The sequence below is a fragment of the Babylonia areolata genome, chromosome 27 (assembly GCF_041734735.1).
Source record: "Babylonia areolata isolate BAREFJ2019XMU chromosome 27, ASM4173473v1, whole genome shotgun sequence".
NCBI classification, from domain to species: domain Eukaryota; kingdom Metazoa; phylum Mollusca; class Gastropoda; order Neogastropoda; family Buccinidae; genus Babylonia; species Babylonia areolata.
This window is the reverse complement of record NC_134902.1, coordinates 27,679,679-27,706,897: the sequence shown is the minus strand read 5'-3', so window position 1 is coordinate 27,706,897 and position 27,219 is coordinate 27,679,679. Positions and strand designations below refer to the sequence as shown.

Below are 27,219 nucleotides of genomic sequence, written 5' to 3'. Positions count from 1 at the left end.
ATACTGTGACTGTGTTCTTGCTTCAGTAATCCACTGAATGCTGACAAGGATAACAGGATCATTAATGTGCATGTTTGATCTTCATGCATATGCACATAAAGGTGGTTTAGGCACCAGCAGGTCTGCATATATGTTGATCAAGGAGATAGGAAAAATCACCCACCAGATGCACCAAAACCTGGATCGAACCCAGGGAAGCACATGCGAAAATCCAGCACTCAAGCCATTTGGCCACTACACCCATCTCTCAAGGGTTCAATCCTGAAGGGACTAAAATAAATTAAAAAATAAAAACAGAAAAAAAAGGTATTTCCAAATAAAGGTGAAGCTTTCATATTTAAAAGGTCAGCAAGTGAGGCACTGTGGCTGGAATCAGTTATGTGTTGGACTTCTGATCCAGTGAACAGCTTAGTTTGAATCTCCATTTCAGTGTGGTGTTTTGTCCTGGGGAAGGTCACTTTTCTGATTTTCCACACACCCACCCCATGGTGAATGGGTGCCTCACCACTTGGGGAAGGTTAATGCAGTGGAAGGAAAGGATTGGACCCAGACTTCCTGTACTGAGCCCTGGACACAGTGGATATAGATTTATTGCCCCTCTGGCCACAAGAGGCAATGGGACCCTTAACCTTTACTTCACTAAAAATCCTATGTTAAACATAGTGGAATGGCACTCACAACTCACACACCTAAGTACAGCATTCATAGCAGATGCATACAGACATACATGCATGCATGCATACACACACACACATAGCAGTTGACCTAAGAAGGTAAACCGGTTAAATCTTTTGCTGCCATAAGCAGCTTTAGTTGATGAGATAGTTCACAGCCGTAGGCGCCTTTAGTTGACATGGAGGGGTCATGTTAAATGGACTGTTTTTCACATTGTAACATAGCTGCATTGTAACAGCTGCATTCATTTTTTCTGCGCAGATAGAAAATTGACTAACCTTACCCCCCTCGAGGGTGAAGTAAGCAAGTCCACTGTGTAGTATGACACTCACCGAATCGTATGACTGAGAGCATCGAGTCTAAAGTATTGGCGCTGGGGAGTGTTTTTCACACAGAAACTTGGTGGTGAAGGAGTTAACGATGACTGTTGCTGTGCAGGCTGTGGAGAACTTCATGTTCTCCTGTGCTGGTTACTGCGTGGCCACGTACGTCCTGGGCATTGGGGACCGGCACAACGACAACATCATGCTCAAACAGTCGGGCCACATGTTCCACATCGACTTCTCCAAGTTTCTCGGGGACGCCCAGATGTTTGGCAACATCAAGAGGTATTGTGTTGTTTTGTATGATAGTCTGTTGTGTTTGACCTGTCACCATTAGAACAGCTGTAGGCAACTGCTGTCCCCACTATCTGGGCTAGAATTTGATTATGGTGGAGAGTGTCTTGCCCAAGTTACATCCCCATTCTTGAGGTTTTTAGGACGGTCGGCATCGGGATGGTCTGAAAAGGTCCAACTAGCCCACAGGGCTGCTGCACTAAGAGCCAGTGCAATCTTGCCCAAGTAGAAGGTAGAGTGCACACTCACTTGCTTCGTTTGCTGTGGTTGTTCATGCTCGTTATTCCTTTCTGATTGTTGTTGTTTTTTCACACTAAGAATGCATTCGTGGGTGCACTGCCTGATTTTCTTTCTTTTTTTTTTTTTTAAACATTTTTTTAATTCCATTTTGATAGGTTGACATTTTACAACAACAACAGCATCTTAATGATCATAATGGACATTTATAAAGAAGAAAAAACAAAAAAAGAACAAAAAACAAAACAAAAAACAAACAAACAAACAACAACAAACACCATAAATACTCTTGATAGAAACAGCTAAGCAGCTGGATTATACACTGGTTGCACTACCTGAATTGGTCAGGCGATGGACTTCTGATCCATTGTTCACTCGTGATCTGGGTTGGAGGCAATTCTTCTTCAGCGTTCACTCGTATGCACACGAGTGGGCTTTTACGTGTATGACCGTTTTTACCCCGCCATGTAGGCAGCCATACTCCGTTTTCGGGGGTGTGCATGCTGGGTATGTTGTTGTTTCCATAACCCACCGAACGCTGACATGGATTACAGGATCTTTAACGTGCGTATTTGATCTTCTGCTTGCATATACACACGAAGAGGGTTAAGGCACTGGCAGGTCTGCACATATGTTGACCTGGGAGATCGTAAAAATCTCCACCCTTCACCCACCAGGCGCCGTCACCGTGATTCGAACCCGGGACCCTCAGATTGACAGTCCAACGCTTTAACCACTCGGCTATTGCGCCCCTCGGTTGGAGGCAATGTTTCAGCATAGTATTGTGTACATGGGAATGGCAGTTTACTTTGATTTTCCTCACTCCACCCAGGTGTGACTTAGGTGAGGAAGGTTACAACAGCGGAAGGAGAGGATTGGGCCCCACCTACCTGTGTTGAGCCCTAGACATAGTGGATATGAATTCACTGTCTCTGTGGTTGTAAAAAGCAACGGGACCATTAACTTTTTTTTTTTTTTTTTTTTTTTTTTAATGATGCATGATAAGTAACAGGATATTGTCAAATTGTGGTTACATGTTTCAAGTATATATAATATAATATTAATACAAGCATAAGCAAGGTCTAAGCGGTTTACGATCCAGTACCTAAAGTGAAATAAGAAAGCCTATAAAAGGTTGTAGAAACATAAAATAGATTCATTAATATTATAAAAACACAATGCATAAAACTCACAAAATAACATACTCTCAATGCTGCAACTGTTACACTCCAACACACAGACAAACACACACACACATGATTAAACACCTGAGATAACAGCAGTTTTCACATAAATACATACATGTAAAAAGGTGCATAATTGTAATTTGCATGCCATAGATTTTGTAAAAATTGTGAAATAAAGTTTTGGATAGAAAAGGTAAAAGGGGTAAAAATCAGCAGTCATTCTCCCTTACAAACCACACCACCACCATCTACCTACCCACCCCCATTCTCTCCACTCTCCCATCACACACACACACCTTGCCATGAGCCTGGGACAACAGCACTATTTGAGTTACTACAAGTATTTTTTATAGAGATAAGTTTTAAGATTTGTTTTAAAGGTAGATAGATGAGTTGTTTGTCTGAGAGCAATAGGCAGAGAATTCCAAGTTGTTGGGCCTAAGACAGAAAATGACCTTTCGACAGGAGTTAGATAAGTATCAGGGAACAGTTATCTGGGAGGAGTCAAGAGATCTCAATGTTCTGTTTGGCAAGTACGGGTAAACAAGCTCAGAAAGATATGACGGTGTGGTAACACAATTCAAGCACTGAAAGCATAGACAGGCAACTTTATATTCAATTCTGGCTTGAACAGGCAACCAATGAAGTGTCTGCAGGAGAGCAGTAGCACTCTCTCTCCTCGACTTTTTAAGGACGAGTCGAGCTGCACTATTCTGTACTTTCTGGAGCTTGTAGAGTTTATCATTGGGAAGGGCAGCTAAGAGAGAATTGCAATAATCTAGGTGCGATAAAATGAAGGCAATAGTAAGTTTTTTGGCATCATCAGCAGACAGGAAGGGGCGGATTTTACTAATCTTATAAAGCTGAAAGTAAAGAACTTTACACAATTGGTTCACATGAGTTTCCGTCGTGAGGAATGAATCCAGGTAAAAACCAAGATGGCGGATAGAACTAGAGAAAGAAATTTATGTGCCAGAACAAATGATAGACGTTGTATTTATCTGCTTGAGCTTATTTTTATTACCAGTCAAAAATATTAGCAGTAGAGCATTGTGATAAACTTTTGCATTGTATTGTCCTGATTTACTTTTTGTACCACCATTTCTCTATGTGAAATTCAGGCTGCTCTTTCCAGGGAGAGTGTGTCGCCACAGTGATGATCCCTTTTTTCTGTGTGCAGGTGTATTTGTAGTAGTTTTGAAGTGGATTTTCCTGCAGAATTTTGCCAGGGACAAGCCTTTTTTCTGTGGGTTATTTTAAAAACATGTGCAAAGTGCATGTTGCACATGGGACGTCAGCACTGAGATTGATGAAACTGGTGATGTCATCACAAACTCCCCTGACTGTTGTGTGATGACACTTGTGGTGACTTGTCATTCTAGGAGGAAGGTGGCAGAACGGTTGAGATGCTTATTTGCCAGTGTAGTGTTCGTGATGGCCTGGATTCAAATCCGATTCCTAACCTTTCTACCAAATTTGAAGGAAAATAAAACCTACCAAATTTGAAGGAAAATAAAACTGAGCATCTAGTCATGACGGGCGCAATAGCTGAGTGGTTAAAGCATTGGACTGTCAATCTGAGGGTCCCAGGTTCGAATCACGGTGACGGCGCTTGGTGGGTAAAGGGTGGAGATTTTTACGATCTCCCAGGTCAGCATATGTGCAGACCTGCTAGTGCCTGAACCCCCTTCGTGTGTATATGCAAGCAGAAGATCAAATACGCACGTTAATGATCCTGTAATCCATGTCAGCGTTTGGTGGGTTATGGAAACAAGAACATACCCAGCATGCACACCCCTGAAAACGGAGTATGGCTGCCTACATGGCGGGGTAAAAACGGTCATACACGTAAAAGCCCACTCGTGTGCATACGAGTGAACGCAGAAGAAGAAGAAGAAGAAGGATGAGACAATAAAACGAGGTTCCTTGCACAGTATACACATGGCACACTGAAAAAGAACCCACTGCAACAGAAGTTTTATACTCAGGCAAAATTCTGATGAAGAAATCCACTCTGATAAATATGCAAATATAATTATGCATTCATGCGTTCAAAGCCCAACTAGGTGTGTTGGGTTATGCTGCAGGTCAGACATCTCTTTTAGTAGAAGTGGTGTTGCATACATGGATATGTCCAAATGCAGTGACACCTCCTTGAGAAACTGAAACAGAACACTTCCTTGGAATACTGAAACTCCTTGAGAGACTGAAAGTGAACGCCTCCTTGAGAGACTGAGACGCCTTGAGAGACTGAAACTCGTTGAGAGACTGAACGCCTCCTTGAGAGACTGAGACTCCTTGAGAGACTGAAACTCGTTGAGAGACTGAACACCTCCTTGAGAGACTGAGACTCCTTGAGAGACTGAGACTCGTTGAGAGACTGAACTCCTCCTTGAGATACTGCGACTCCTTGAGAGACTGAAACCGAATGCCTCCTTTAGAGACTGAGACTGAAACTAAAACACTGTGCTTGGCTGGCAGGGACCGCGTGCCGTTCGTGCTGACGCCGGACATGGTGTACGTGATCAACGACGGGGGGAAGCAGGGGGGCCGCTTCCAGCAGTTCATCGACCTGTGCTGCCAGGCATTCAACATCCTGCGCACCCATGCTGACCTCTTCCGCAACCTCTTCATGCTGGTGCGTGTGTGTGGTGGTGTGGATATTGGGGGGGGTGTGTTGTGGGTGAGGTGTGTGTGTGTGTGTGTGTGCTGCGGGTGAGGTGTGTGTGTGTGTGTGGCAGTGTGTGTGTGTGAGTGTGTTTGTGTATGTGTGTGTGAGTGTGCATGTGACAGTGTGTGTGTGTGTGTGTGTGCGTCTAAAAATGTGCATGTGACTGTGTGTGTGTGCGCGTGCGTGTGTCTGTGTATTTGTGTGTGTATGTGTGTGTTCAGGTATGTGCACATAGGTGTTGGTGTGGGGAGTGCGTATGTTACTTGATCGGGGAGTGATGTGTTATGGTATGGCTTGGTGGGGTTGGGGTTGTTGTTTAGATAGATTGGGGGGTAGGGAGGAGGGGGGCAAGTGGGTGGAGTGTGTGGTGTAGTGTGGTTTGGTGTTGAGGTTTAGTTGTAAGGGGGTGTGTGTGTGTAATTGTGAAGAGGGGTGAAGGTGTGTGTTGGGAGGCAGGAAGGGGGGTTGGAAGGGGGGTGGTGTAGGTGGAGTGTATGTGTTGAGGGGCCAATGTGTGTGTATGTGTGTGTGTGGTGAAAATGTTAGTACCAGGGCATATAACACCAGCTTTCGCCCTGTACTTGGGCTCCGTCAGGGGCTGTCAAACACACACATATATAGGAAGTGGTTGCTATTGTTGTTGTCATTGTTGTGCATGCACATGTATAGGAAATGGTTGTTTTGTTATTGTTGTTGTGCATGAAAAGGAAATGGTGGTTTTGTTATTGTTGTTGTTATTGTGCACGCACATGTAGGAAATGGTTGTTTTGTTATTGTTGTTGTCGTTGTTGTGCGCACACACAGATGTCCAGGTCAGGGATCCCCGGGGTGACGGAGCAGGCGGTGACCTACATCCAGAGGGCGCTGTTGCCGGGCCACACCAAGGCGCAGGCCTCTGCCGCCTTCACGCGCATGATCGAGGACAGCATGCGCTCCCTGTCCACGCAGTTCAACTTCTTCATCCACAACCTGGCCCAGCTCAAGTTCTCCTCGCACAGCGAGGGGGCGCTGCTCACCTTTGTGCCCAAGACCTACAGGTGAGTGAGTGAGTGATTACCCTCTGAAAATGGAGTATGGCTGCCTACATGGCGTGGCAAAAATGGTCATACAAATAAAAGCCCACTCGTGTACATACGAGTGAAAGTGGGAGGAATTGCAGCCCACGAACAAAGAAGGAAAAGAAGATCAATTGATTCATTAATTGATTGATGTGGGTACTTTTGTGTGTGGTTCCACTGTCTGGAATTTCAGTGCCGAATTTGCTGGCTTTCGGTGCCAACCTACTATCAATACTTCCTCTGTTCGTCTTCTTCTTCGTTCATGGGCTGCAACTCCCATGTTCACTCATGTGTACACTCATGTGTACACGAGTGGGCTATGTATGACTGTTTTTATTCTGCCATGTAGGCAGCCATACTCCGTTATTGAGGGTATACTTGCTGGGTATGTTCTTGTTTCCATAATCCACCAAACACTGACAAGGATTACAGGATCTTGAATGTGTATTTGATCTTCTGCTTGCATATACACACGAAGGGGGTTCAGGCACTAGCAGGTCTGCACATATGTAGACCTGGGAGATCAGAAAAATCTCTACCCTTTAACCACCAGTCGCCGTTACCGAGATTCAAACCTGGGACCCTCAGATTGAAAGTCCAGCACTTTAACCACTTGGCTATTGATTGATTGATGTGGATACTTTTCTGTGTGCTCTCACTGTCTGGAATTTCGCTGCCGAATTTGCTGGCTTTTGGTGCCAACCTACCATGAACACTCCCTTTGTTAAAATCTTAGTTAAAATTTCATTTGTTCTGTTAGGCATTTTTTTGTTATATTTGACTTGTGTAAACAAAGTGAGTCTGTGTAATATTCTGGTTTTTAAGTTGGGAGCATTTGTTTGCTAATTTTTTTTTTTTTTTTTTTTTGGGGGGGGTGGGGGCGGGGAGTGGGGCATTTGGGGGGATTAATCATCCTAAGGGGAGGATGAGGGAGGCATTTGCTTCACTTTCACGGTGAAGGGGAGGGGTGGGGCGTGGGAGTACTTGGGTGACGTTGGTGTCTGTGTGTTCAGTGTGTGGAGGGGGGATGTTTGTTGAGTTATAAAGTTCATGGGTTGTTCTTGTTGTTGTTGTTGTTCTTTCTTGGAGGGCAGGGGTTAACATCGTAAGGGGGACATTTGTCTGTGTAATGTGTGTTTGCACAAAAACTTTCATCTTATTTCTTTCATGTATGTATGATTTTATTTGTATACATGTGAGAGAGAGAGGGAGAGTGCAAACTGTCGATACGGCATTATTAATGCCTCAACATTTGAATATGGCACAGACAATACAGGACAATGATATTAACAATAGAAATGATAATGATGATAATAATAATAATATCGATGACAATACCATTAATGATAATGATAATAATAACAAAAAACAAACAAAAAAGACTCAGATTTATTCACTTTCCAACAATATCTCTTTCCTGATGGTAAAAGTTTAGGGTAGGCATGCATGAAAGGGATGCTGAAGTCAACAAAAGAAAGAAAGAAAAACAGAGTGGGCGTGGCGCTGATTTCAGCCTCCAGACGGACGGGCGGATCACGAGCGTCCAGGTTCACCAGCTGCAGAAGCGCTACCAGCCAGAGAAACATTACGTGAGTTCAGTTCTTCCTGCCTTCTGTCGGGGTACATCACAGCTTGGGGGAATTTTTTGTATTTTGTATTTCTTTTTATCACAACAGATTTCTCTGTGTGAAATCGGGCTGCTCTCCCCAGGGAGAGCGCATCGCTACACTGAGAGCGCCACCCTTTTTTTTGTATTTTTCCTGCATGCAGTTTTTTATTTGTTTTTCCTATCAAAGTGGATTTTTCTACAGAATTTTGCCAGGAACAACTCTTTTGTTGCTGTGGGTTCTTTTACGTGCGCTAAGTGCGTGATGCACACGGGACCTCGGTTTATCGTCTCATCCGAATCACTAGCGTCCAGACCACCACTCAAGGTCTAGTGGAGGGGGAGAAAATATCGGCGGCTGAGCCGTAATTCGAACCAGCGCACTCAGATTCTCTCGCTTCCTAGGCGGACGCGTTACCTCTAGGCCATCACTCCACTCACACACACACACACATGCACGCATGCATTGGGTCCATCACAGCTTGGGGAAGCCGAAGGTTTCGGTCACAGAATATTTTAGTCACGGTCATCTGCCTATCGTTCTTTCACACTCTGTGCACATAAATACACTCACACACACACACACACACACACACACACACACACACACACACACACACACACACACACACACAAACACACACACACACACACACACACACACACACACACACACACACACACACACATGCACGCATGCATGCATGCAGGGGCTAATATCATTGGGTCCATCACACCTTGGGGAAGGTTTCGGTCACAGTCATCGGCCTGTCTTCCTTTCACACACTCTTTTGTGCACATGAACACACTCTCACACACACACTCATACACACGGGCACACACACACACACACACACGCACACACGCACGCATGCACGCACGCATGCATGCAGGGGCTAATATCATTGGGTCCATCACAGCTTCGGGAAGGTTTCGGTCACAGTTATCGGCCTGTCTTCCTTTTACACACTCTTTTATGCACATGAACACACTCTCGCCCACACACTCATACACACACACACACACACACACACACACACATGCACGCATGCATGCTGGGGCTAATATCATTGGGTCCATCACAGCTTTGGGAAGGTTATTGGCCTGTCTTCCTTTCACACACTCTTTTGTGCACATGAACACACTCTCTCTCTCACACACACACACACACACACATGCACACATGCACGCATGCATGCAGGGGCTAATATCATTGGGTCCATCACAGCTTGGGGAAGGTTTCAGTCACAGTTATCGGCCTGTCTTCCTTTCACACACTCTTCTGTGCACATGAACAGACTCTCACACACACACTCACACACACACACGCACGCACGCACGCACTCTCACACACACACTCACACACACACACACACACACGCATGCACGCACGCACGCAGGGGCTAATATCATTGGGTCCATCACAGCTTGGGGAAGGTTTCGGTCACAGTCATCGGCCTGTCTTCCTTTCACACACTCTTTTGTGCGCATGAACACACACTCTCTCTCTCTCACACACACACACACACACACACACACATGCACGCATGCATGCAGGGGCTAATATCATTGGGTCCATCACAGCTTGGGGAAGGTTTCGGTCACAGTTATTGGCCTGTCTTCCTTTCACACACTCTTTTGTGCACATGAACACACTCTCACACACACACTCATACAGACACACACACACACACATGCACACATGCACGCGTGCATGCAGGGGCTGATATCATTGGGTCCATCACAGCTTGGGGAAGGTTTCGGTCACAGTCATCGGCCTGTCTTCCTTTCACACACTCTTTTGTGCACATGCACACACACTACTCACATGCACATGCATGCATAGTCGTGCACACATGCATGTGCACACACACACCCATTCACATGCGCATGTATGCATGCGAACACACCCACTCATACAAACACACATACATGCGTACATACCCACTCACTCAAACACACAAACACACATTCTCTCTCTCTCTCTCTCTCTCTCTCTCTCTCTCTCTCTCTCTCTCTCTCTCTCTCTCCATATTTTTCATTTTTTTCCCCTGTCTCATATCATGCACGGTGAAAAGACATTAACTCACTCAGTACGGCCAGTCCTCTCTTCTCCTCTACACAGACCCCTCGGATGTCCAGTGGGTGTCTGAATGACCCAACCTTTAGCTTCGGTCGTCAGAATTGTGGTATTCTTTGTCAACATTCACCTCTTCAGTATAAGAGCCTTCCGCTTGTAATATTTTGATGGTGGTAATTGGGGAGAAACGCTGTTAACGTCGTCTCTTTCGCCGTTCGTATGGAGAGAGTTAAACAGACAAAAACAAGAATCAAGAATATTTAATCCTTTGATCCCTGTTGTAGCATGGAGGATATAAAGTGACATCAGTGGGATCATGTAACAAAATTGAAACATGAACAGCAAATAAGACACTGAAACTGGTGATAAAAACAGAAAACCAACGATCATAATCATCTTGTAATCTTTCCCATTCTGATTTATTTCCCCACTTCCAAAAACACTCTCCTCCCTGCCTTCAACAAATTGTAAAAATTAAAAACTGATTTTGGATTCCAGTATTTCTTTGGAATGTACTCATTTTGAAGAATTGCAAATTTTGGGCATTCTATAACAAAATGAAATTCATCTCTAATAACACCCATATCATTTTTATGACAAGTCTGCAGTTAACATGGAATATATGCAATCTACAAGTCTGCAATCAGCATGGAATGTAATATCTACCAGTCTGGAATATTGTTTTATTATGTCTGCCAGTGTCAACAGTTCATTTCTGATTATTACACCTGAACTGTATGAAGATAAGATGTTACATTCAGGTAGAATGGAAATATACTATTCTTTTCCTAAGTTAAAATTTCCACAATATAAGCATTTATTCCTATTTTATTTTTGTAATATTATTATTATTAGTAGTAGTATGTTTATGTATTTATCTTTTTTTTTCTTCTTTTTTTTAAAATATATTTTTTGTTATTTTTTTTATTTATTTATTTTATTTTATTATATTATTATTATAACATTTTTTTTGTTTTTTTTTTTTCTCGAGGCCTGACTAAGCGCGTTGGGTTACACTGCTGGTCAGGCATCTGCTTGGCAGATGTGGTGTAGCGTATATGGAATTGCCCAAATGCAGTGACGCCTCCTTGAGCTACTGATACTGATACTGATCCTATTTTCTAAGGCCACATCTGAATATAATTGTAATTCCTGAAAAAACAACAACAACCTATCTTTGTTTAAAAATGACTGGGACGTAAGTCCAGTTTCCGTTAAAATATTTCTTATGCAATTTAACTCTCTCCATATGAACGGCGAAAGAGACGACGTTAACAGCGTTTCATCCCAATTACCATCATCAAAATATTGCAAGCAGAACGCTCTTATACTGAAGAGGTGAATGTTGACAAAGAATACGACAATTCTGATGACGGAAGCTAAAGGTTGGGTTATTCAGACACCCACTGGACATCCGAGGGGTCTCTGTAGAGGAGAAGAGAGGACTGGCCGTAATGAGTGAGTTAACCATGATGATAAGGAAATCCCTTCTTCATACAACTCAAACAAAAATACCACATATTTTACAAGAATATTTCTGTGTTGTAGATGATATGATATCAGCACGCTCATGTGCGTGCACATATGAACACAAAAGAAGCTTGAAACTCCTGAAAGCATCAGACCTCAGTTTACACTTATCAATTGACAGTGTAAGTGGCAAGGAGTCCGGGTGAAAGGAGATAAAGAAAATGAAAGCCATGTCACTTTCAGGGTGACAGCTATGCAAAAAGGTAGGGACATACTGCACACAGGCACACCTGACTCCGAGGTCAACAGGCGTGCACTGATTACAAATAAATGCTGTTTCAGGGCTTCTGTTCATTTGAAAAATCTTTGGGGATTGAGGTACTCTTTAGTTGTAATTCTAGGTAGGCTGGGGGAAAGGGGGATGAGGATGGGCAGATGGTCCCATGCCACCTTCAGAAGGTCACTTGAGTGCTGCACATTTGTATGAAATCTTCATTGCTACACACACACACACACGAAGGTAGACAGGCATACCTTCCAGGTAATCATCTAGGTGTCTCAACCAGGAAGTGGTGGAGGGAAAGAACCTGGGGACCCACAGATTGAAAATCCATCGCTTTATCCACTCAGCTGTAGAGCCTGTCACCTATATGTTATCAGAAGCCCTGAAGCATCAGTTCATGGCCACAGGTTTACATTCTACGAGTGGAGCGGGAGAACCAGCGGGTACCCACATACGTCTTCCGACTGTTTGCTGAGTTTGTGGAGTTCCGAGACAAGCTGTCCACCCTGTTTCCCTTGGTTACCTGGTCCAGCTTCTCCAAACGGTCAGTGGTCTGTCCATCTGTCTGTCTGTCTGTCCGTCTCTCTGTCATTTACCTGCTCCTGTGTCTATTTCTAACAACAGTTATGCTATTTTTGGCTAATGTGGCCATAGTCTGCTGTTTGTAACGGATGCAGACATTAGTGTTGTGCTGCTTTGGGCCGCTATGGAAGGGCTCCACTCCAGACTGATGGTCAACAACTGATGTTCAGTAAATGGCAGGTTTTGAGCTGACAGTTGCATGAATTGGGAAGTTGAGAGTGAAAGCAGACAATGAAATGAACAGTCTTGCTACACTGCTGTTGTTACTGTGGTGCAATAACATTAGTTGACATTGTCGTTACAATTTTTTTGTTACTGATCTGGACATGATTATGTTCTTTTTCTTTCTTTTTTTTTAATTAAGGCCTGGCTAAGCGATTTTGGTAAGAAATCCACTGTGATAGATACACTGATAGATGTGAATCGCCTCAAGGCCTGGCTCAGCGAGTTGGGTCATGCTGCTGGTCAGGCTGACATCTGCCTAGAAGAGAAGTGGTGTTTCCTGCGTGGATTTGTTTTAACGCATTGGCGCCTCTGTGAAAAGCTGCAACTGAAACTGCTTGTCCACAGGCTGCTACTGGGGCGCAGCAACATCCGCACAGTGGCTGAGAGCAGGAAGGTGGAGATTGAGCAGTTCCTCAGCGAACTGCTGTCCATGGCCACCGAGATCTCTGAGGTCAGTGGTGCTGTCTGTCGGATGTTTCGGGGTGTGAGGATGGGGTATGTGTGTGTGGGTTGGATGAGAGATTTTCGAGGTCAGTAGTGTTGTCAGTTGGACGATGGTGGTGTATGTGTGTGGGATGGTTGGGTGAGAGATGTTAAAGGTCAGTGGTGCTGTCTGTTGCGTGATGGTGGTGGTGTATGGAAGTGTGTTGATGGTGTATATGTGTGTGGGGGTTGGATGAACGATTTCTGAGGTAAGTTTTGCTGTCTGTTGCGTCATGGTGGTGGTGTAAGGAAGTGTGTGGATGGTTTATGGGGCACAAGGGGATTGTCTGTGGGTGTGAGAGTGTGTTTTTGGGTTGGGGTTGCGTGTGGGTGGGTTTGTGTCTCTATGCATGTGTGTTTGTTGGGTGGAGGGTATGGTGGCTGGGGAGGTGGGGAGGGGGTGTTAGGGTGTCTGATGATGCATAAATATGTGTCCATGACGATGTGAAAATGGACAGGTGGCACTGCATTTTCATCAAACCATGTGATGTTCAGGAATGTATTGTATTAACATGTAAAAAGAGTGAACATTGTGCATCAGAGCTTCTGTGTCAGATGCCAGGGTCGTCTGCGACACAGAGAGTTATTTCCCTTCGACATTCTCATTCCAGAAACTTGGATAATGATTATGACTTAAAGGTACAGCATACCTTTGTGAAATTTGCCATGGTGAACTATCACACTGTGTTGTGTCTCTGGTGATCTGTTGTTCACGTTTTGCTGTTGAAGCCGTGATGAGCTAACACACTGTGTGTCGTGTCATGTTTTTCTTTCAAAGATGTGTTGAACTTATGCACCCGTGTCGTGTTGCAGTGGGATCTGGTGTGCATCTTTTACTATTGAAGCCATGACGATTGAACACACCACGTCATATCACATTTTACTGATGCAGCAGCGATGAACTAACATGTGTTAGCTTGTGTGGTGTTGCAGTGTGATCTGGTGTACACGTTTTTCCACCCTCTGTTGCGGGATGAGCAGGAGGCGGCGGCCGATAAAACCAACCTGAACGTCTCCAAACTGCGAGGTAGTGCCTGCTTACCTTGTTGGTGGAGCAGGTGGGAGGGGGGTGGGGCAGTCGGAGGAAATGAATTATTTTTGAAAAGAGCACTGTTTTGTTGGTAAGATTAAGGTTAATGGTCCCAAAGCTTTTTACGGCCATTGAGGCAGTGATTTCATATCCACTGTGACTTGGGCTCGGCATAGGAAGGTGGGGCCCAGTTCTGTCGGTTTTAACCTTCTCCAACCACAGTCAGGTACCCATTAACACCTGGATGGAGTGAGGAAGATTGGAGTAAAGTGCTGTTCAATAAAGTGAGATGTCAAAATGCTTACCAATGTATCAGCTGTGCACTAGGGGTTTTTTTTTTTGCAAGTTTCTAGCTGTTGTAGGTTCCATGAGCTTTCCAGCAATGTTTTGCATAGTTTGGATGTGTTAGCCATTTGCGATTCGAGTAACAATTTGTGTCTGGGTCAAGGGTAGTATCTTTATCGCATTTTGCTTTTGGTTCATTCAGATTATCTATTGTGATGTTATCAGCAGGTCAAGTTTGCATAAGGTTTTGGTTGAATCTAAGTATTTTTTTCATTTGAGTTTCTTTTTCTTTGTCAAACCATTCTGTTGTATGAATTGTTTTGAGCAGAGCATATCCATTTTCTTTATATATCTTTTGCTTAGTTCCATCAGTGTTGAGAGTTGCTGCTGTGTCAAGTTTTCTTCCCACAGTATTAACCAGACTGTGTTGAAAATTGTGTTAAAACTGAGACCCTCACAAACTGTCTTCACTGACTGTCTTTTGATTCTTGTGATGTAACTTTTCTTTTATCTTAATTAAATGTGTATCTTAATTTCTGGATCAGAACAAGGTTTTGTTTTCTCTTTTTGCCAGTGTCTGACTTTGTAATTGTCAGTAGTCCACTTTAGGGGCAGAGTAATCTGTGGAGAATTGAGTGCAGTTCCCTTACATCTTCTGCCTCTTTTGCTGATTTTCCTATGATGTTAAATCTCTGTTTTTATTCTGAAATGGATAGTTTGGTTTGGTAGTCATGTTTTTTTGGGTTTTTTTTTCTGGCGTTTGCTGACTGAAAACTGGTGGGATGTGATCACTGCCTTGATGCAGAAGCATTTCTGCACTCATTCCTGCTGTGAATTTTGATGATGTTAGAGCGATGTGAAGCACACTGTCACTGTCTCGTTGTCTTGATCCAAGTCATGTTGGAGTTATGGTCGCTAATGGTTTTAGATGAATTTCTTTTCCAGTGTCTTTATTTATTTATTTATTTTTTTTTTTAAACAAACCAAAAAAAAACTTTATTCATTGAGGCACCAAAGCAGCTCCACAAAATAATTCAAATTTCTTCAAATGTGAGTCCTTGGGGGTGTATGTTTTGCTGGTCTCATAACTTTGATGATGTGTTAATTAAGGTCTCCGCAGACGATGATGAAATCTCAGTGTTCATTTTCAATTTCCTTTGCAAAGGTCCGAGCAGTTTTTTTGGTGGTGGCAGATCCTTGTTGGACGAAGGCATGTATAAGTACAGTACTTTGTTATTTCCATCAGATTTTTTCATGATTTAGTTTTCACTTGTTGTCAGCCTTGATAATGAATGGCAGCTGCTGTTGATGAATGGTCTGTAACGAGTTAGACATAAAAATGAAGTATGAAAAATATAGTAGCTGTAGCCTGCAGAGCATGCTAGACTGATGTCGTTCAGTATTAAATAAGCCCCCCCCCCCCACGCCCCCCCCCCACACACCACCCAAAAAAGGCTTTGTGAAACACCACCTTTTTCAATGTATTGTCTCTCAGACTTGCACCAGGGTGGTCTGCTCTTCCTGTTGCAGAAATCTCACCAATGCCGGTGGCGCCACCTTCAGGCAACACAGGGATTCAAGGGGAGATCAAGCTGTCTGTGCAGTCCAAGCATGATACTCTGCATGTGATGATCATGCACATCAAAGATCTGGTCAGGGTGCTGTGATTTGTGTGTGTGTGTGTGTAGTGTTTGTGTATGTGTGTGTAGTGTGTGCCTGTATGTGTGTATGGTGTGTGTAGATTGTGGAGTGTGAGTACTAGGATGGGGAGTTTTGTGTAGTAGCCAACGATGAGATTAAGGCAAATGGGAAAACTGTTCTTTGTGTGTGTGTGTGTGATGTGTTTGTATGTTAATGTAGTGTATGTGTCTGTGTGCCTGTATGTGTGTGTGTGTTGTGCCTACGTATGTTTGTGTGTATGTATGTATGTATAATTTGCCTGTATGTGTGTATATAGTGTGTTTATGGTGAATGTTAAGGTGTGGAGTCAGCATAGCAGTCAATCGATCAGTCTCCATTGATCAGATTAAGGTGAATATGAAAAGAGCTCTGTGTGTGTGTGTGTGTGTGTGCGTGCGTGCATGCGTGTGTGCGTGCGTGTGTGCTCGCGCGCGTGCGCGTATGTGTGTGTGTGTAGTGTGCCTGTATATATGTGTGTAATGTGTGTAGCTTGCAGTGTGTGTGTGTGTGTATGTGCATTGTATCTCTGTATGTGTACATAGTGCATTCATAGTCAGTGCTAATTTGGGGAAGTAGCGCAGCAGTCAGTCGGCCAGTCGGTCTCCAGTGATGAGAATAAGGCGAATGTGAAGGCTTGCTGGACTGGCCTGGAACTCTACACAGTCGAGTGACCAGCTGTGCTATGTGCCGCCAGTGGGGCTGTGCCTCACCTGGTCCTTGCACCTGCAAGGCTGGTGACACCTGAGCAGAGCAGCTTCAGTCGCGGCCTGTTGAACGCACTCTTTGATTCTGAGGAGGCATTAGGGTTCGTAGCAGGTGTTTGGGCACGAAGAGGAGCTTGTTATTGTGTAGGGACTGGGTTTTGTGTTTGGACACGAAGAGGAGCTGGTTATTGTGTAGGGACGGGGTTTTGTGTTTGGACACGAAGAGGAGCTGGTTATTGTGTAGAGACGGGGTTTTGTGTTTGGGCATGAAGAGGAGCTAGTTTGTATATATGTGTGTAATGTGTGTAGCTTGCAGTGTGAGTGTGTGTGTGTGTGTGTATGTGCATTGTATCTCTGTATGTGTACATAGTGCATTCATAGTCAGTGCTAATTTGGGGAAGTAGCGCAGCAGTCAGTCGGCCAGTCGGTCTCCAGTGATGAGAATAAGGCGAATGTGAAGGCTTGCTGGACTGGCCTGGAACTCCGCACAGTCGAGTGACCAGCTGTGCTATGTGCCGCCAGTGGGGTTGTGCCTCACTGGTCCTTGCACCTGCAAGGCTGGTGACACCTGAGCAGAGCAGCTTCAGTCGCGGCCTGTTGAACGCACTCTTTGTTTCTGAGGAGGCATTAGGGTTCGTAGCAGGTGTTTTGGCACAAAGAGGAGCTGGTTATTGTGTAAGGACGGGGTTTTGTGTTTGGGCACGAAGAGGTGCTGGTTATTGTGTAGGGACGGGGTTTTGTGTTTGGGCATGAAGAGGAGCTGGTTATTGTGTACGGACGGGGTTTTGTGTTTGGGCACGAAGAGGAGCTGGTTATTGTGTAAGGATGGGGTTTTGTGTTTGGGCATGAAGAGGAGCTGGTTATTGTGTAGGGACGGGGTTTTGTGTTTGGGCACGAAGAGGAGCTCATTTGTATATATGTGTGTAATGTGTGTAGCTTGCAGTGTGAGTGTGTGTGTGTGTGTATGTGCAATGTATCTCTGTATGTGTACATAGTGCGTTCATAGTCAGTGCTAATTTGGGGAAGTAGCGCAGCAGTCAGTCGGCCAGTCGGGTCTCCAGTGATGAGAATAAGGCGAATGTGAAGGCTTGCTGGACTGGCCTGGAACTCCGCACAGTCGAGTGACCAGCCGTGCTATGTGCCGCCAGTGGGGCTGTGCCTCACCTGGTCCTTGCACCTGCAAGGCTGGTGACACCTGAGCAGAGCAGCTTCAGTCGCGGCCTGTTGAACGCACTCTTTGTTTCTGAGGAGGCATTAGGGTTCGTAGCAGGTGTTTTGGCACAAAGAGGAGCTGGTTATTGTGTAGGGACGGGGTTTTGTGTTTGGGCACGAAGAGGAGCTGGTTATTGTGTACGGACGGGGTTTTGTGTTTGGACACGAAGAGGAGCTGGTTATTGTGTAGGGACGGGGTTTTGTGTTTGAGCTTTTGTAAAAAGGATCGTGTGTGATTCTGGACAGAAAGGTTTGTGATATGTGCTGTGGTTTTAGGCAGTGTGTGCAGTGTCCATCAGCACACTCACATACACACACACATACACGCACACGCACACACACATTTCTGTTTTATTGTGTCTTATAAACCTTAAGGTTTTATGACAATAAAATATTCTGTTCTATTCTATTGTATTCACCCCCCCCCCCACACCCACACCTTTAAATTAGAGGTTGATATTTTCTCTGGAGCATCATCACCACTCAAAATAACAAGTTCCATTATGAACACTACACCTTGGTCAGTTTGAACTGCAACAGACAAAACCAGAACAAACAGAAAAATAGAATCAAAAACAAAACAGATCCTTGCTCCTGTAGTCTTCGTGAGTATACACATGCTCACGTCACGTGTTCCTCATGATGCAGGTGGTGACGGGAGGGGAGGTGGTGGTGTTGAGGGGGATGGAGGCAGGGGGGAACTGAAATCTGTCAATGAAACATATGTAAGGGGGGGGAAAAAAAATTCTGACTCGGTGAATTCTATCACCCAGGCCCGAAGCGCCGAGCTGCCAAGCCCATACGTGAAGACCTACCTGCTGCCTGACCCTGACAAACAGACCAAGCGCAAGACAAAGATCGTGAAGAACACGGTCCACCCGACCTTCAACGAAGTGGTAAGGCCCAAGGGTGTGAGTGAGCAGGGTTTTGGGGTGGGTGAGGGGTGTGGGGCAGAGGGGTGTGGGTGAGGTGAGGGGCAGGTATGGGTGAAGGGTAATGCCTGGAGGACCGGGGGTTGTGGTGTGGTTTGACGTTTTGAGGCAGTGTCAGACTGGTTCGGTCAGGTATTAGCAGGCAGGATGGTTCAACAACAGTTTGGTTAGTGTTGATGTTGAGCTTTGTGAGACTGCTGAGCATTGCATTTTGGGGGTGGGGGGTGGGCGTGGGGGTCGTTTGTTGGGTTTTTTTAGGTTGTTTTTTTGTTTGTTTGTTTTTGATGACTCAGATATTTGTGTATAGTGTCTTTACTTGACCTTTTTGTTAACATTACTTTGTGTTGTCTTCCACTGGATGGGTATTCAGTCCTGAAATGGCACTTTGTGGGTTAAGTGGGCGACAGGCAATATGATTTAATTGTGTGTTTGTGTGCGTGCTTGTGTGCATTTGTGTGTTTGCGTTTGTGTGTGCATGCACGCGTGTGTGCTTGTGTGTGTGTGTGTGTGTGTGTGTGCTTGCATGCGTGTGTGTGCATGTGTGTGTGTGTGCTTGTGTGCACAGCTGCAGTACCGGATGAAGGAAGGGGACATTCGGCACCGGACGCTGCAGGTGACGGTGTGGGACCACGACATGCTGAAGGAGAACAACTTCCTGGGGGCAGTCTACATCCGCCTGCGTGACCTTGACCTCTCCAATGACGCCCCCAAGTGGCACCGGCTTCAGAAGCTGCAGCTGACTGGCAGCGGAGCGTTTGCGTGATATGATGGCGAGGCGGCGGTGGTGCTGGTGTTTGGTGTGAGAGACAGGTTTTGAGTGTGTGTGTGTGTGTCTCTGTGTGTGCACGAATGTGTTGCATCTTTCATGTTGGCGTTTGTTGAGTTTGAGTGATTTTTTATATGAAGTGTGGGCATGTATGTGTGTGTGCGTGTGTGTTTATGTGTGTGTGCGTGTGTGTGTGTCTGTATGCACACATGTATTGCATCCGTCAGGTTAGCGTCTGTTGAGTTTCAGTGATTTTTTATTTTTTTAAATGAAGTGTGGGCATGTATGTGTGTGTTTGTTGTGTGTGTCTGTATGCACACATGTATTGCATCCATCAGATTAGCATCTGTTGAGTTTGAGTGATTTTTTAAATGAATGTGTGTGTGTGACGCATGTACTATATCAGGTTAGTGTCTGATGAGTTTTAGTGATTTTTTTTTTTAATGAAGTGTGTGTGTGTGTGTATGCACGCATGTATTGCATCCTTTAGGTTAACATCTTTTGAGTTTGAGTGATTTTTTACATGAAGCGTGTGCATGTGTGTGTGTGTGTGGGGGGGGGGGGGGGGGGGGGGGGGCGAGGGGAGGAAGTGTGTGTGTGTGCAAGTGTGGGTGCCGTTTTTATTTCTATGCATCTCCCTGGATGGTTGCAGATGTCAGTGAAGCAGAGGATTTGGCTAAATGTTCAGAATACTCTCATCATCATCTTTCTTCATGAAGTCAGTGCTGTGCATTTAATTTTTTTACACGTGCTTCAGCATGTCTTTTTTTTTTGTCGTGTTTTTTTTTCCGTTTTTTTTTTCTGTTGTTGAAAAACTCCGCATGTTTTGGTAACACGAACATGGGGTAACAGTTTCTGTGTGGTTACGTGTTGTGTTCTTCAGTCCAGTGTGTATTTAAATCCTGTTGATGGGATGGTATGTTGTGTGCCAACAATGATTATAGTGATAATGACAAGCTGATGATTGTTTTGGAACTGATGTGTTATCACCATGAAAGGTTATCGTCCACGCTTTCTGAATTCCATGCAGACCATTTGGTAACCGTGGAAGGTTCAAGAACTGTGAATTGCAAATGTGTGTTCTGGTCTGTCAGCAAGGTGTTTTCCACCTAAAAAGTTATCTTTTTCTTATCAAGGTGAATGCTAGTTGAGGCTGTGGGCCTCTCTGGGTTTTTTTTTTTGTGTGTGTGTTTTTTTTTTTTTTTTCCTTCAAAGCTTGTATGATTCAGTATGCCAGGAGAGAGAGAGAGAGAGAGAGAGAGAGAGAGAGAGAGATTTCCAGAGCAATCTTTCTATGTGAATGTATTGCTTCTTTTCAAATGACTGATTTTTTCTTTTCTTTTTAGGAATGTGTATCGTTAGTATGCATGAAGATTCATTCTGTGGAGTGCTTCAAAACGGGATAATAGAGCTGCTTTTGCTTTTGAAACTGGCTCTTCACTTATTGTCATTTTTCCTCTTTAAAAAAAATTTTTTTTTTTCTTTTTTATTATTTCTTATTAACTTTAGAAAAGTATGGTTGTTCTGTGCATGTTTGTGTGGATGTGAGTGAAGATACATTTAATTCGATGCTTTCCTCGATTTCTTCTACTGGATGAGTTTGAAATGAAGCTTTGTAATTGTTCAGTCATCAAGGCTTCATTTAAAAAAAAAAAAAAAAAAAAAAAAAAAAAAATATATATATGTATGTGTATATATATATATATATTTTTTTTTTTTTTTTTTTTTTTTTCCCACTGCCCTGCTGTATGTAACTGTATGTTTCACACATGTGCACACACACACACACACAACACACACACACACTGGCACACTATGAATATTTCACAGAAAAATGCTCTGTAAACTCGCGCACGAAAACCCCCCCCAGTAATTATGACACTTGCTTCACTGTCAGTTAGATTCCCAAGTTATCCCTCCCATTTCCCAGAAATCACGAAGGTCACAAGTTCTTTTTAAGTCAGTCCATGATGCTTTGTGTTTGTACCAGTAGTTGGTTCTCACTGGCTTGCATATCGTACGGTGATCACCAATCTGTGCCAGTCACAAAGGCAGGTGGTGCACCAATCAGTTATATTTTCCACGTCTTTTTGACATGTTTTGTCCCTTTTTATTTGTAATTTTTTTTATTTTTATTTTTTTAATTAATCTTACAATTTTTCTTGCACTCTCTTGAAATGTGTGGTTTAAAGAATTTGTTACATAACACAGGCATTTGATGTATTTTGTTAATAATTTATACACTATTAGTGATAGACTTGATGGGTTTCTTGTTTTGTTATATTATTTACGACATCAGTGATGAAATGAGCTGTAGATTCTGGTTTTCTGTGGCTAAGTTTGAATGTGTGGATGTTTGATCGAAGAGATGTAGATAGAAAGTATTGTAACTGATGTAAAGAGGACACCTGGTCAAAACCTTCTCTTGCCTGTTTATCCATTTTGTATGGACCTTAAAAAAATGTTTTGAACAGTTTGAATGTAACTCATTGGAATCATTCTTTTATCTGTGAAGCAGACTTTCAGAGAAATCTTTCCTAAATGTTAGTTGGCTCCACAACACTGAAATGAAATTGTGTGCAATTCTTTGTTTTGTTTTTAGTTCCAAGTATACATATTTACCTGCAAACACACAGACACAGACACAAACAGACACACAGACAGGCACACACAGACACACGCCGACAGACAGACATGCACATGTACACACACACACTTATGAAAAACAACAAGAAAAGTTTGCTAAACGATGGTTGTAAATTAGTGACCGCCTATTTATATTTCAACTGCTGCCCTTGCTGAAAGGGGATTTTTACAATAAATTATGCACTTTCTGTTTTTGTGAACAATATTTTACACAGGATTGAGTGTATTCTGTTGAAACAGCTTGTCTATCTCTCCTACTCTTATCTGTCAAGGGTGAGGGCAGCTGTGCTTGAATGCATGTGTGTGCGTGTGTATGTGCATGCATGGGTGTGTATGTGTGTGCATGTGTGTGTGTGTGTGTGTGTTTCTCTCTCTATGAAAGTGAAAGGTCAGGGGTTTTGGGAACGGTAGGCAAAGGAAGTGCCATGACTGAACTTGTTAAGCATCGGATTTCTGATCCAGTGGTCACCAGTGGTCAGGAGTTTGAGGCCCCACCATGGTGTTGTGCTTTTGGGGAAAGGCACTTTGATTTTCCTCGCTTCACCCAGCTGTGAATGGGTAACAGACGGCAGCGGAAGGAGAGGATTGGGCCCTGCCTTCCTATGCTGATGCCGACAACAGTGAAGCGAAGGAAGTGGAGGAGGCGGCGGGTTGGCGTTGTTGAGAGGGCCAGATCGCGCTTTAATTTTAGCCCGATATCCCAATCGAACCATATCATTATGTGACCTGGTTCAAGACAAAATTTGACAAAAAACAAGAATGCCAGAGAATCGACAGACAGAGAAAATACGAAAAAACAAAGGGGAGGTTACCTACTTCTGGGAGGTTATCGGCCGTAGTTGCTTTCATTTTCTCCACATAGGCGGATAGTAGTTTGCACAAGGACAGGAATGTCAGACCCCTGCCGGAGTCTGCACTAGTTGGGTCACGGTATGTTATTTAAATGTAATTTTAGATAGAAAATTTCCTTTTGCTGCCCCTGTGGCTGTCAAAGGCTATAGGAGCTCGTACCTTTTTGGGAAAAGGAAGGAAAAAGGTATAGGTTGCGTAAAACTGTGAGCAAGAAAAGCAGAAATAGGGGTCACTTGAGTGACAGCTTTCCTCTTGCAATCAGTTTCAGTTTCAGTAGCTCAAGGAGGCGTCACTGCGTTCGGACAAATCCATATACGCTACACCACATCTGCCAAGCAGATGCCTGACCAGCAGCGTAACCCAACGCGCTTAGTCAAGCCTTGAGGGGGGGGGGGGGGGGGGGGAAAGAAAAAGAAAAGAAAAAAAGGTGAATAAATAATAGATAAGCTTACACAAATAAATAAATAAATAATAATTATAATGCAATCGAAAAAGACAAGTGATTCAGGGAGCTGGTGATTGGTGTCATTAATTTCTTCTTGCATAATTGTGTGTCACGCTTGTAATATTTTGATATATTACATTATATATAGGTCATAAATGTTTTTGTGTTTTTTGATTTTATGTTAAATGTATTCCATTGTGTTTTGGTCAGATGATTTTGTGTATTTTTAGGGTCCATTGACATTGTTATGTTTGTGTCCATCATTTTATTATTTCTCTTGTTTTTGTAAATCTTATTTGATTCTTTGCAATTTTTTTTAAAGTGCTTGGTCTTGTGTAAACATGTTGGTCCATAGTTAAGCATTTTGATATGACTTGAGGTGCTGTGTGTTTTGCATTTTGGTTATGTGAGCATTCATGTTTTTTAAGTTTTTTTTTTTTAGTTTTCACTAGAGTTTAGTTTGGTCCATTATTGTTATAGTTTTTCGTGTGTATATATGTGTTGTTTTTGTTTTTTTGTACCATACAGTTATTTGAGTTTTTCTGTTTGAAATCTGTGTATTGATTTATTTTGGTTATTTTTGTGCTTGATCCATTTCAGTCTGTCCCACACCCACCCACCCACCTTTCCCTTCCCTTCCAGTATACATGTGTGTGTGTGTGTGTGTGTGTGTGTGTGTGTGTGTAGAGTTTCATCCATTTGCATTATTTCCTTGTGCAAATTATTCTGGAATCTATGCCTTATTCTTTATTGTTTTGTATGTGTTTTTTCATTTGTTTGTTTGTTTTGCTTTTTTGTTGTTGCTGTTGTAGATTTTTGTTGCTGTTTTTTTGTTTCATCTTGGGTTGAGGATTTATATTGTTTTTGTAGAATCACTTGAAATGAACTCATTTCAGAAGAGTTTTTTGGGGGTAGGTCAATTATCAACTGTGTAGTTAAATGTAATGTTTGTCTCTTCATACATGGCAGGGCCATTTCAGTGCATGGAAGAGAGTTAAAAGTTTGTCAGTTTTTTTTTGGTTTTTTTTTTGTTTGGTCTTTTTGCTGGGTCAGTGTGAACTCATAGTCACTGGCATATCTGTGATTGTGTGCCTTGTGTTGCAAGTCGGTGAATGGTCAGTTGTATCTTGTCTTGTCTGGTCTCGCCTTGTCTGGTCTCGTTTTGCCTTGTTTGTCAGTCTGACTCCTTCACTTCTTCTCTCCCCTCTCCCACCGTCCATCATCATTTTGTCTTCCTCCACCCCCTCTCTGCCACTCTCTCTCTTTCTCCCTCTCTCTCTTTCTCTCTCTCTCTCTCTTTCCCCATCTTTCCTTTTCCCAAATACCAGTAAAACATTAACGAGTTGGACAGAAACAGTGATGATAATAATAGTAATAGAGTATACGCTTGCATTTTTTTCCTTCTGACTCTAAAGCGTTTACAGTAAACCAGGGATGCGCATAGCACCACACATTCACTCTCACACATGCACACACGCTTACACACACACACAGAGCACGCACACAACACACAAACACACACCACACCACACCACACCACACCATTACAGAATACACCATAGACATGACTTTGTCTTGGTAATAAAGTGTTCAGCAAGTGCTCCAGATTGTTGGGCAGGTGGTGGAAGAATATTATTTCCAAAGTGGGCTTGACACAGTAAGGACTTCTTCTTCTTCTTCTGCGTTCGTGGGCTGCAACTCCCACGTTCACTCGCATGTACACGAGTGGGTTTTTACGTGTATGACCGTTTTTACCCCGCCATGTAGGCAGCCATACTCCGCTTTCGGGGGTGTGCATTCTGGGTATGTTTTTGTTTCCATAACCAAACGAACGCTGACATGGATTACAGGATCTTTAACATGCGTATTTGATCTTCTGCATGCGTTCACACACGAAGGGGGTTCAGGCACTAGCAGGTCTGCACATATGTTGACCTGGGAGGTCGGAAAAATCTCCACCCTTTACCCACCAGGCACCATCACCGTGATTCAAACCCGGGACCCTCAGATTGAAAGTCCAACGCTTTAACCACTCGGCTATTGCGCCCGTCGACACAGTAAGGACATGTTGTTTATTCATCCAGTCTTTGGCATTGTCAGCGCTTTCCAGGCGCCACCTTCTGGCTCTCCTCCATTCTTTTTTTTTATCACCCTCCAGCCTTTCCCTTCCTCCCCTCAAATCCCCCCATCCCATTCCCCCATCCCCCTCCATTGACTGCAGTTCAGCTGTTGCAAAAAAGAATCCATTTGGGACAATCATTGGCGGGAAGGTTTTTGTAGGGGGTTGAGGGGGGGTGCCTTTGGAAATGTGACAAACTATTCAGACAGTTATCTTCCATTTACACCCTCCCCCTTCCTCCCTACACCACTTCCTGCCTTCTCTTCCCACCTCCTGTTCATCTTTCATTTTGTTTGCCTTTGTTTTCTTTCTCCAGACTATTTCTCTTTTCTCCCTGTCGTTTATTTTATTTTTATACTATTTAGCGTGTGCAGGATTGTGGATTAAAAAAAAAAAAACAGCCCAAACACTGCTCTTAATTGTCTGTAATGCCATCGTGTATCCCAAGCTGTAAAGTGTGGCAGTGTTGATAAGTCATTAGATATGTTCCACAAAAAATATGTTAAAAAAAAAAAAAATGGCTGAGTCTAAAAACAACAAAACATCAACATCAACAACAACAAAACAAACAAAAACAAAAAACTAACAACAAACAAAGCTAGACGGTTTTCATGGCAAACAGATTTGTGTTGGTGTTTTGTCTGGCGATTGTGAGTTGTTGAGGTAAAGGAACTTTTGCCTTGCTTCGTTCTTTAAAGGTCTTCATTTCTTTTTCTTTTCTTCAGTGTGTCTGTTGCCTTCAAGATGTGCATAATACACACACACATATATATATATCTATATATATATCTATATCAATATTATACATATATATATATATATAAATAAGAGCAAATGTAGACATATATTCAAGAGTAAAAAAGCCCATGGCGTTCAGACAGGGAATCTTACCAGTGTGACTGGAAAGCTACAACAGAATATACCTGCCTGATTCTGTTAAAGAGCTTGGGGAAGGGGTTGGGTGGAGATGGGTCAGGGTAAATGTGATAGCAAAGGGCATGAAATGCTTGTCTGCCCTGTAAAAAAAAAAAAAAAAAAAAAAAGACCATCTGAGATGTGACTTTTTTTTTTTCTTTTCTTTTTCCATTTAATGGTGTGTTTCTGGTTTTGAATGCTCACTTCTCCCATGCTTCTCAACAATCAAGTCTGTTCTTTTTAATGAGTGTGGGGAAAGACTGGTACCACGGAAAAAGCCCATCTTTGGAGAGCAAAAAAATCAATAAAAATATGCCCTGTAGTCATTTTATGATTAGATGGAAAAAGAGGATTTTAACAGAGATAAATATGGATATTTAATTATTTAGCACCTATCCTTGGTTGGAGACTAAGTTCTAAGTGTTTTACTAACACGGGGTCCTTTGCACAAGAGGCTGC

The 27,219-nt window shown here is 43.3% G+C and overlaps 1 protein-coding gene across 2 annotated transcripts in view; it reads left to right on the top strand.

The window, feature by feature from the left end:
- The window catches only part of LOC143301014 (phosphatidylinositol 4-phosphate 3-kinase C2 domain-containing subunit alpha-like), a 59,050-nt gene extending 38,729 nt beyond the window's left edge, over positions 1 to 20,321 (top strand). For both annotated transcript variants that reach the window (XM_076615004.1, XM_076615005.1), the window contains 10 exons: positions 1,114 to 1,283; positions 5,198 to 5,354; positions 6,192 to 6,424; positions 7,959 to 8,034; positions 12,292 to 12,428; positions 13,037 to 13,142; positions 14,108 to 14,201; positions 16,020 to 16,141; positions 18,859 to 18,981; positions 19,583 to 20,321. In XM_076615004.1, coding sequence (XP_076471119.1) covers positions 1,114 to 1,283; positions 5,198 to 5,354; positions 6,192 to 6,424; positions 7,959 to 8,034; positions 12,292 to 12,428; positions 13,037 to 13,142; positions 14,108 to 14,201; positions 16,020 to 16,141; positions 18,859 to 18,981; positions 19,583 to 19,780 — 1,416 coding nt within the window. In that variant the 3' untranslated portion in view covers positions 19,781 to 20,321. The remainder of the gene's footprint in view (positions 1 to 1,113; positions 1,284 to 5,197; positions 5,355 to 6,191; positions 6,425 to 7,958; positions 8,035 to 12,291; positions 12,429 to 13,036; positions 13,143 to 14,107; positions 14,202 to 16,019; positions 16,142 to 18,858; positions 18,982 to 19,582) is intronic.
- The last annotated feature ends 6,898 nt before the right edge of the window (positions 20,322 to 27,219 follow it).